Below are 10,480 nucleotides of genomic sequence, written 5' to 3' on the forward strand. Positions count from 1 at the left end.
ATTACACACACAGCTAACATAATTAAAAGCAATACACTGAAAAGCAGAGGCTTGAACATGAATATCATCTAGAATGTTCCCGTAGCTAGTGAGCTTGCCCGTCCCATTTAGAAGAGCATCAATGACTACGGCTGAACCTCCTTCAATAACCACACAAGAAAGACCAATCTTTAAAGCAAACTGGACAGCCCGTTGACAAGCCAAAGCTTCCAACTCTGCCACAGACCGGCCAAGAGAGGTGGGCATGGAGAGCGCTCCAATAGCTGCACCACAATTGTTACGCACTATCACACCTATCCCCGCCAAGTTTGAAGACCGGAATACCACCGCATCAAAGTTAACCTCGTAAATGTTGGGTGCTGAAGGGCGTCACTGTTGCAAGGTCTGAGGGCGAGGAGGGACCAACTCATCAACCTGGGCTTCCAAAAACTCTTGTAGAAGGTTGCTTGCGCTGCTGCATATGTGATCTACAAGTTGGGCATTTCGACCAAAGTGCAAGGCATTCCGCCTATTCCAGATACACCACGCAACAATAACAAAGATTTCAGCTCAGAACTCACAGCGAAACTAATCATTAGGGCACGGTTGGCCTTAGAGTATTATTATTTGAATTTCCTATCTCACACATAAAAAGATTTGTCTACCTAAGATTTGCGTATGTGATATAATTCACAACTTTTGTTGTTGTAAGTTGGACATGCTTTCCTTAAAGTTGTTTTCATGTTTGATAATTGTAGCCTTGGTTTGTTATCAAAGAATACTTGTATGCTTAGGATGGATTTTGAAATCCATTTTAAAGTCCATCGGGCGAACCTTTTGTTTACTATGAATGTACTTTTGTCCTATGACTGATTTTATATTTATAAATTCAAGTCTTCATTTTTAACTATTAGTATTTTCTTACCACTTTGAAAAGTATTTAAGTTTGGTGGGATGTATGTGAATTGTATTTAGAAAAGACAACTTTGAATCCAGTTTCAAAATTGAAACCTTGTGAATGAGAAAATTTCATGCGATTGGTTTGGTTTTAAACTCTTAACTCGAGTTCTTGGCCTCAAGGTTTTATCATTCATTGGTGCTTGAAACTAGTTGGAAGCAAAACCTATTTTTTCAAGGATTATTATGTTGATCCCATCTGTACTCTAGGTTTTAAGCATGGTTATAATTTGAAATATTATGGGTTTAATTTCAGGTACAAAATTCTTTTAAGGAGGAAGAATGTAACACTCCAACCTTTACCCAAAAAAAAAAAAAAAAAAAAAAAAGGTCAGATTTATAGATCCACACGTGACACCCCAATCTACCCATTCATTCTCAACCACACAACCTCAAACATATCTCTCTCCCTCTTGACCGGCTGCCCCTCTTCTTTCACACTCAAACACAAACACACACACATCCCTGTACCTCTCTCTCCGGAATCTCTCCTCCCTCTTGGTCTCTCGGTTAGCTTCTAAATTTTCGGTCATCAAACTCTTCTCCATGGTTTGACTTCTCTCAACATGAATGTAAGGTAAAATCTCCATGACCCACCTTCTAATATCTTTGGGTTTTTGTCCTATATTGTTAAGATTGCTCTTTGTTGTGCAGGTTTTGTTTTAGGGGTTGTTTTGCTGTGTTTGTTGGGACATTTAAGACCTGATTTGAGGTTTTAAATTTAATTGGGTGATATGGATTTATTGTTTGGCAACCATGTGATGTGAGTTGGGTTTCTTGAGAAATTATTTGGGTTTTTGATTTATATGGGAGATTGGGGTTAATTTTTTAAAGAGGGTTTTCTTGCATTTTGAAATGTCTTTGACATATGTGGTTGTGTTTGTGGTGTTAACTATAAATTTGTGCAAGTGATGTGAGCATGTGTCTTCTGCTTTCCAAGTGTTTGATAAATTGCCTATATGAGTTATATGACTGAATTTTTTGACTTGTGTTGTGATGATTGTTATATTAGGTTATGGGTTGTAATCCTAGTTGTTTATGTGTGTTAACACAGTTAGTTTTAAGGTTAATCAAATCTCAAAACTTTTGGAATAGTATTAAAATTATAGTAATTTTCTTTTGGGATTGCAAATCTGTCCTGAGTAAGCTGCATTACTTGATTCTTAATAAATTATAGAAAAAAATCCCAGAGAAACTAGTAACTGGCTTCTTCTTCTTCCCGACCCGGGTTTTTGATCAGGTGAGCTTCAAACGTTTCTTTACTTTACATCCTCAATGCTTAAGTTTTTATTTTTTAATGACTGTTTAAAATTCTTGGGCGTTGATAGATTTTTAGGGTTTTGGTTGTTGCTTAAAAACTTTCACAAATAACATTATCTTTACTTTTCTACATTCACTTCAAATTGTCATAATTCACAATCAAAACAAACACACACACAAGTTTACATATGCTATCCATTTTCATGGTTGATCTTAATTACATGAAAGAATGAAACAGGTTGAAGTGGACTTATAAGTAGAAGGAGCTGAGAGTGAGAAATGTCAGGCCAAGAGAAGCATCTTGAGGACTGCTCAGTCTCCAAGTCAGTGTGTGTCTATATATATATATATATATATATATATATATATATATATATATATATATATATATATATATATATATATATATATATATATATTGTTTTTAAGTTTCTTGCTATGTTATTGTGTTGAACCAAGAGTACAGTGAAATGGGTGTGTTTGTGAGTTACTCAACCCCCAATTTTTTTTTTTTTTTTAGATTTATAAATAAATAATGTTTTGTTAGAACCCAAAAACGGTAAAACATTTTGATGCTTATTTGTAGATTCCTGTAGTGGATCCATGTGGTGATTACAGTTTTAGGTAATGGCAATTTTGGGGTAAAGCAGAGATTTTTTTTTTTTTTTAACAGTTCTGCTCTGACATATGGTGGTATGTCATAATTTTTCCCAAGTCTTTAATTAAACAATGATTCTTAAGCAGGTTTTTGCTCATTTAGTGAGTAAATTTTTAAATCCTTGATGAACATTTAAACATGTATATTATAATGAATCCGTTTATGTTTATTTGATTACCATTGTCAACCATTTCTATCTGCCTGTCGTTCAGATCATTTAATCTGTGCATATCTTGAACATAGATTGCACTTGTGAAACCCAAGAAATCAAGTATGTTACTTACATAAAATACCGTCAATAAAGTATTTCTTTTCTTTATTCTTTTTTTGGTAATATATCACTAATTTTGTGGATGATTCACAACTTATTGAATTGTATGTGGTGATACTGATAACAAGTGATTAAAAGTTTGATATCTTGAACCTCTTTCATCCTCACCTCCTAGTCCTACCTTCCTAACTTTAAATGGCCAATTGGCATAATAATTTTCTGAAGGTAGCTTTGTGCTTCTCATTTCGATTGCTTTGCTAGTTTCATCCAACTATTACTTTAAGGGAAGAAAAAATAGAAATTCTATCAAAATGTTTATTTCCCAACCCTTGCTATCCTTTAATTATGAAATGAGAAGCAAAAAACCGTTATATTGTTTTCATTTTATGGGGTCATATCTCAAGTGTTTGTTTGACATGGTAGATAAATGTCCCTTTTCTATTTTTATATTGAGTGTTGTTATAAATAAAAATGTGATGAGTGTTACTGAATGTCAAATGTTCGCAGCGCGTTGGGCACATGGGTATTTTCAGTAGCAGGGGCTTTGCTAGCAATTCCAGTGGGTATAAAACGGAAATCTCTAGCACCCCTTGTGTTCTTTGGCACAACTGGTACGATGCTTGATATTATCATGGGAATCACTGCCTGCGAAAGAGAACATGCGGAACGCCAGATGCAGCTGTTAGAAGCTCAAAATTTTGCAGCTGATGCTTCTCTTGCTGAGACTGGAGTAGATTCTTGATGTCAAGCTTATAGTCAGATGCCTCATGTTTGGAAGCTTTCAGTTTGTTTCAACTTGCTTGGCTGTAAAAGATGAATTTTTCTTTGATAAGTGAATAAAATTTTCTTTTCCTATGATTTCTACGTTTACTTGTTCATTGCATTAAATATCACTCTAGAGTTGTTGGCGGTAAACACCAGCTAATCAGAGCTGTTAACGGTGAACTCCAACTAATCAGCTGCAAAACTATTCAGCTAATAATACTTTAGTTTTTTAGGCACTTTATGTTGATTTATTTGGAGACTGGATGAGGGCCTCGTTTGTTTAGCTGAGAATATGCTTCTGCAGGTGATCTCTACACGTTTAGTTCACCGTGAAAAATCTCTAAATCACTTGAAAAATAAGTGGATTTGTTGGGTTAAAAAGAGATTGACTTAGATTAATTAATTCAATTATCCAAGCTAATTAATTAAGTCAAACTACATACAAATCGTGGAGACACCAATAAATAACTAAATAATTAATATGCATTAGAAAATAAATAATTCTGTAATTTGTTGATAAATGGGAAAACTTCTTGCAAGACAAATTTCATCGGGTGAGTTTAATGCCATCACTCCAAGAATCCAATAACCAATAATCAAGCGGTTATAAGTATGAGGAATCTTACTATTACCAACTTCTAGTTGAACTTTTGCTTCAATATCCAATTGAACTTGATCTTGTAGTAGACTTTTTTACTGAGCACAAATTTTTAATCTGTGACTAATTCCTTTGTATGAATCCTAATACATGACTAATTTTAGCAACTTCATTAATTGTTGTCAGTTGCAAGTTCTTCACTTCATAAACGATGAAGATCAATAAGCATTTGATTACAAAACCCTAAGACGTACAAACACAGTAACTTCACACATAGTATATGAGTTTTAAGTCTCTGTTTTTGTACTTGATGACTTTTAAAATAAGTCTTATATATGACTAGGGTGATAGAGAGAGAAACCCTAATTATTCAAATCATCATGGGCCAAAATTCAGATTTGAGAATTTTGAATTCGTAGTTTTCGATAGATTGAGTTTGTGTCAAGCTTTTCCATTAATTCTCGATAGCAGCTATTGTCGAGCTTGTGTCAAGACTTCATAAAACGACTTTTTTTTCACTTGTTTCTTGGATCAATCTTCATGTTTTTAATGATACCACTTGATGTTTCTAAACAACATACTTCTTGATACATTAAACTCAACTTATATCTACCTAATTACAAGTAAAATGCATTTTGTCAAAAAATAAGTTAATACATAGCAAAATTTGACCCTAACAGGATTTGCAAGTTATTTTTAGTTACAAATAAACGTAAAGTTGTCCGTCTTACATTTCATGATAACTATAATTTGCTTAAAGTGAGCTGTATACATTGACTAAAGATCTCCAAGTACTGCCCTGTGATCATATTTTAATTTGGAAGAGGAGGTAATTGAAATGCTCAGTTGCCAAGTTGAACATCTTATATTTCACAATGATTTTTACTCGCTTAAAGAGAGCATTGGCTAAACGTCTCCAAGTACTTTCCTGTGTTCATATATTTAATTTGCCTAGGTAATTAAACTGGTCTGTCGCATGACTCGCATGTGTATGTTATAAAATGGATTTTTTTTTTGAATGGTTATCCATATAAGAAGATACTGTAACATATATTCCACAGATTCCAGGAATGAAATGTGCTTTGGATCATTTTGCTCTGAAGCATGGCATTGACATGGAAACCATTTGAAACCTCCCATTGTCCCTATCTAAGCCGGCATTTACAGTGACTCCAAACTTCAAAGGACTGTTCTTTCCTTGTTGTAGCAACAATTTTAGAAAAAATAACCAAATGAAATACAGGTTCATCTTTTTGTCACAACTTTGTTTTCCCTTCCCTTTGAGACTCATCTCTGGATCTGATGAAAAAGAACCTGGAAATCCAGCAGCAGCTTTGGGGTGATTTGAGACTCTAGTGCAAAAATGCCTGTCCTTGTGAACATCTTTTGGAACAGGCTGCCAATCGTGCTTTTCCTCTCTATAGCATAAGTAGACCCTTTCAGCCCTAATGTTTCCAAACAAGATTTCTGCAGCCTTGTTCCTGACAAGTAAGGGCAAGTATTCTGATTCATCCCATACATACAACTGCAGTTGAATGCAAAGATTAGCTTAACACGTTGAAAACATATAAGAACATGCAAAAACTAACAGAATCTAAAGTAGTTACCAATCGCAAGATGATTAATGTTGATAATGAATAAGAATCTAAAATAAAATTATTGTAAGTTCATTTGGATGTTCGTTCAGTTTTTGTTAATGAGATACATATTTTATCCAGCCTCTGCAATGATTTCCTTTCTGAAACAGTGACAGGAGGACAATTTAATTTACAAATAAAAGGAATCCGCAACCACATAAAAGGTCCCCCTATCAAATCCTTTGGTGAATAATTGATTAGCCATTGCTGAGCTTTTCTAATAAGATATAACCCACCATTAAGGTCCATCTCCATGAAAGCTTTGGCTTTCTAAGTCACCAGATTGTTGAGATTTCATACACTGTATTCCATGGGTTTTTTGGGGGGGTAATTTCACACCCACCTGGTGAAAATGCCATTTGAGTTTGAGTTTATTGGTTTCAAGTACTCTGAAAAGGCCAAAACGTAACATTAGGATTGGGCATCAAACCAGAAATTCTGCCTGCACACTAGTTTATCAGGCAATCTTCATCCTATCAGTAATAACAAATTAGTCTGTCCATTGTTTATATTCATAGAAATGGTGCAAGTCCATTTTTTTTTAAACATTTCTTAGAAGCTTTTAGGTTAAAAAATCACTTGTCTTCTATACTAATTGATGGCTGATCCCATCCTTTTCTGCTTGGTTATGAACACCTTATATTTCAAGAATTAGGTATCCATATGAGAAATACATGCTCATACTTTTGTTGGCTTTGTATTCTGCAGTTCTCCAATAGATAATTTATTAACATCAATTAGTCCTTGTCTAGCTCTACTGAATGAATCCAAAATAATTAGTACTTTCCTTTTCATCATTTCAGTGTTTTGCCTTTTCTCCGAGTTTTTCATCATTTGTATTTAAGCATGTGAATTACTGCCAAATGATGTTGGTCATGTGAAAATGACCATATACTCTAAAGATACATTGGAGAATTGAGTCAGACCAAGGAATAATCACGGGTAACCTCAGTGAACACATGGCTTTCCATCAAGGAAAAAAGGTGTGGAACTTTATTGTTTTAATGAGGAAAATAATAGGTAAATCAAAACAGTACAAGAACAAAACCATACCATAAGGGGCCTATATATCAAGCTCACTTCATGAAGGCGGTTTGAACTTTCTGAGCAATATAGTGGAATTGAATTTTGTTCAAACATGGACTTGCTACAATGAAAGGCAAAAGACATTCAATGTTATTGATTGCCACTGCAACAAAGCATGAAATATAATGTTCTATACCTGTACTCCAAATCCAAAGGGGAACCACAAAGCTGGCAGCCTGTGCAAATGAGATCCTCTACTAAACTAGTATCTCCTGTTTTATATAATCTCCTGCTGATAAACATCTTTTCCTTCTTGGAATCACCCAGAGGTTGCTGAGTAAATGGCAGAAAAATTTCACCAACCGATGCATGGAAAACTGCCTCGCAGGAGTTGGATAGACGAGATACTTCAGAAAGGGAATAACAGTCCCTAGATTTCGTCTCTTCCCGCACTTTCCAGTTTCTTAAAAAATGCCCCTTTTTCTGCACAAGTTGCTATCAGTAATTTCCTAACATGAAGGCCAGACAAAAACTGAAGATGCAGATATGATTGAATATTGAAAAACCAATGCAAACAAACAATCCATTTATCACCCAGGGTCACATGCAATAGAAAAGCAACGAGAACACTTAGGGGCATCAAAGCTTTATAAGCATAAGCATATCATATATGGTAGTATAATCCTCCAAATGAAAGTAGTATCTGTCAATTGCAGAAATGCTACTGATATCCCACACAGTTTTGAGCCTAACACAAACTGTGAGATATTTTATCAGGGTAAGAATGTATCTTCATGCAGGAATCTGTGGTTACCTAGAAAACCGAAATGGGTTCATAATATGATATCATAAGATGCATAATATATACCACAGAGTAAACATGAAATCAAGAAGCCAAAGGAAGAACATGTGACTTTACTCACTGTTCATTTTATGCGAATTAGAGTGACCAGTGGGACTACAAAAGAAGCCGAGAATAGACAACAGAACCACAAAGTGAAGAAGCATTTACAAAAAAAACAAAGTAGCAACGATGGCCAAATTTATATGCATGCAATAAAATGACTTGGACACAACTCAACACACGTTCATAACCACCAAAAAAGAAGAAGATAACATTTTCCACAAAATGGTTCATTTAAAAGAAAATTGCATCCATGCTTCATAAGCAACGGATTCCTATTATTAGCCACATTAATAGATTATATCAAATTTGAAATTAGAGGTAAACATAAAAGGGTAAAGAGCATACTTGATCACTGTACAAGTTAAGATTGCAAAGAGTGGATCCAGACCGCTGTAACCATTCTACTACTTTCCTAAGCTTTTCCTTTGTTGTTGTCCCAACTCGGCAATTTGCTATTAAATCATCAATGCCTACAAAATATAAACATAATATTTTACATGTCTTTCTTTTAATCTCAATAAACTTCATACTAATTACATGCTGATTCCTAGCTGTAAAGATCTAAAATCAGTTGAAATTTAAGTAGAAGAATAGCATATCGTAGTAGTACTATACCCTTTGACAAAAGTGATCCATGAGGGTGGATTAAACGTTGCAACGATGAGCATTGGACAGTTCTGGCCTCAACAAAATCTCCAAATTTTGCAATCTTTACATCTGAGTTCAAAAAGAGACGTTAAAAAGGAAAACTTAATATTATGAGCAGTTCTAGTGTCACAACAAAAGGCACAACTTATGCTACAACTCGCCCATATGGGGCGTTGTAGTTGGTGGAGGGGTGTCCTCACATGAACCCACCATCACCCTCCACCAACCACAACTCGCCACACGGGCAAGTTGTGGCACAAGTTGTGTCTTTTGTTGTGGCACCAGACTTCTTCTAATATTATTTAACAGAACTCTAACAGTAGATTATGTCAGAAATCAAACCAAATTTTAAAACCGAAATAACACGTTCAACAGAATGCATTCTGAAGTACAAGAATCCAATGAGAGTAATTATATCCTAGAGATAATGTAAAATAGAATTAGATATTTCAGTGCAGCGCAGCCCTTTGGAGAAAATGGCAATGTAGAATCTATTAAGCTCTTAAGAACATCAAGCTTTTATGGTCTTTGAGCCTGAAAAAGTTGTAAAGAAAATGAAGCCAGAATTTCTACCCAACCAAAAAGAAAAGAAAAATGTGATATTGTGCATGATGAAGCGGTCTTCCTCTTGGTTTGGAAAAATTAAATTGGGGCACGTTAGAAACTAATTTGGATATAATTTTTTTTTTTTTTTTATGAGTAATGAAACAAATGTTGCAATCTTAAAAAGCAAATTAGAGTAGAGAACTGACTTTGTAACAAAATGACATCACCAGGTGTAGATAATTGCATTTGCTTGTGCCATAGGGAGACAGGAAAAAATGGTCGTGTGTTGTCACCCACTTGAATTTCTGTCCTTATTACCTGATCTCCTCCTCCGCCTTTTGATAACTTGTACTGCGTTAATTGCAATACCAAAATTCAGTTAATAAACTATCAATTATCAAACAAACAAACAAAAATGAATAATATTTATTACATTCGACAGACAGACACACAGTAACATTTGACCTGAACAGTAGGAGTTGATCGGTGAACGAAAACGAGGAGCTGAACGAAATCGCCCACGTGGAGAGAGGCTTCGGAGAGATCGATGAGGGGTCCGTACCATCCTATTGCTGACGTCATCTCTCTCTCTCTGTTCCCACCTACTTGCTTATTAATATTAGGTTTAGGTCAGAGAGAAGAGTAGAGACTATCAGACTAGAGAGAGTGAGAGACTTTCCACCCTTTTGGCACCTTGAATTTGAGGATTTTGTTTTTTTAAACCATTGTTTTTTATATTTTGAAAACCACCTATATAATTTTTTTATATTTTGAAAACAACCTATATAATTTTTTTGTATGGAGTACTGTAGATAATAAAAATGTAAAAATCTACATAAAATTAGTCGGAAACTTACAAGGGACTTGCAAATGGTAGGGGAAAAAAAAGTATTGCACTTAGAGTCCGTTTGGATAGAACTTATTACTGAAAATTGAAAACTGAAAACTGAAAACACTATAGCAAAATAATTTTAAAATGTGTGAATAGTACCGCGAGACCCATTTTTAATGAAAAAGTTACTGAAAAGTGAAATTTGTGGGTCTGTGAACAGTGCACGAATGCACTGTTCACAGAAAATTGGGTCAACACTTGCGGCTGGAGGAAAAAAAAAAAAAACAAAAAGCGGACGCAGAAACGCCTATCCAAACTCCACCTTAATGCAATTGCCATAAATGGCTAAGATTTAAAGCAACCTTTAAATCCTAACTATTGAATAAAAAAAAAAGG

At 34.8% G+C, this 10,480-nt stretch overlaps 2 protein-coding genes across 6 annotated transcripts; one reads left to right on the forward strand and one right to left on the reverse strand.

Moving 5' to 3' along the window:
* The first annotated feature begins 966 nt into the window (after window positions 1-966).
* On the forward strand, window positions 967-3,983 carry LOC142619680 (uncharacterized). 3 transcript variants are annotated; one of them, XM_075792890.1, is made up of 4 exons: window positions 1,295-1,513; window positions 2,114-2,176; window positions 2,435-2,519; window positions 3,633-3,983. In XM_075792890.1, the coding sequence occupies exons 3-4, from the start codon at window positions 2,476-2,478 to the stop codon at window positions 3,865-3,867; spliced, it is 279 nt and encodes a 92-aa protein (XP_075649005.1). In that variant the 5' UTR covers window positions 1,295-1,513; window positions 2,114-2,176; window positions 2,435-2,475; the 3' UTR covers window positions 3,868-3,983. The 3 variants fall into 3 exon arrangements, with proteins under 3 accessions (XP_075649004.1, XP_075649005.1, XP_075649006.1); XM_075792889.1 differs by lacking the exon at window positions 2,114-2,176 and having other exon boundaries at window positions 967-1,513; XM_075792891.1 differs by lacking the exon at window positions 2,114-2,176 and having other exon boundaries at window positions 1,295-1,508.
* A 1,567-nt stretch (window positions 3,984-5,550) lies between these two features.
* Window positions 5,551-9,954, reverse strand: LOC142618439 (uncharacterized). Of its 3 annotated transcripts, none has more exons than XM_075791378.1 (7): window positions 9,718-9,954; window positions 9,459-9,603; window positions 8,674-8,775; window positions 8,404-8,528; window positions 7,348-7,634; window positions 7,179-7,272; window positions 5,551-6,013 (listed from the first exon to the last, which is right to left on the reverse strand). In XM_075791378.1, exons 1-7 carry the CDS (start codon window positions 9,832-9,834, stop codon window positions 5,576-5,578), a joined length of 1,308 nt encoding a protein of 435 aa, XP_075647493.1. In that variant the 5' UTR covers window positions 9,835-9,954; the 3' UTR covers window positions 5,551-5,575. The 3 variants fall into 3 exon arrangements, with proteins under 3 accessions (XP_075647493.1, XP_075647494.1, XP_075647496.1); XM_075791381.1 differs by lacking the exon at window positions 5,551-6,013 and adding an exon at window positions 6,377-6,514; XM_075791379.1 differs by lacking the exon at window positions 7,179-7,272.
* Between the last annotated feature and the right edge of the window lie 526 nt (window positions 9,955-10,480).

This window comes from Castanea sativa, chromosome 12, assembly GCF_040712315.1.
Source record: "Castanea sativa cultivar Marrone di Chiusa Pesio chromosome 12, ASM4071231v1".
Classification (NCBI taxonomy): Eukaryota; Viridiplantae; Streptophyta; class Magnoliopsida; order Fagales; family Fagaceae; genus Castanea; species Castanea sativa.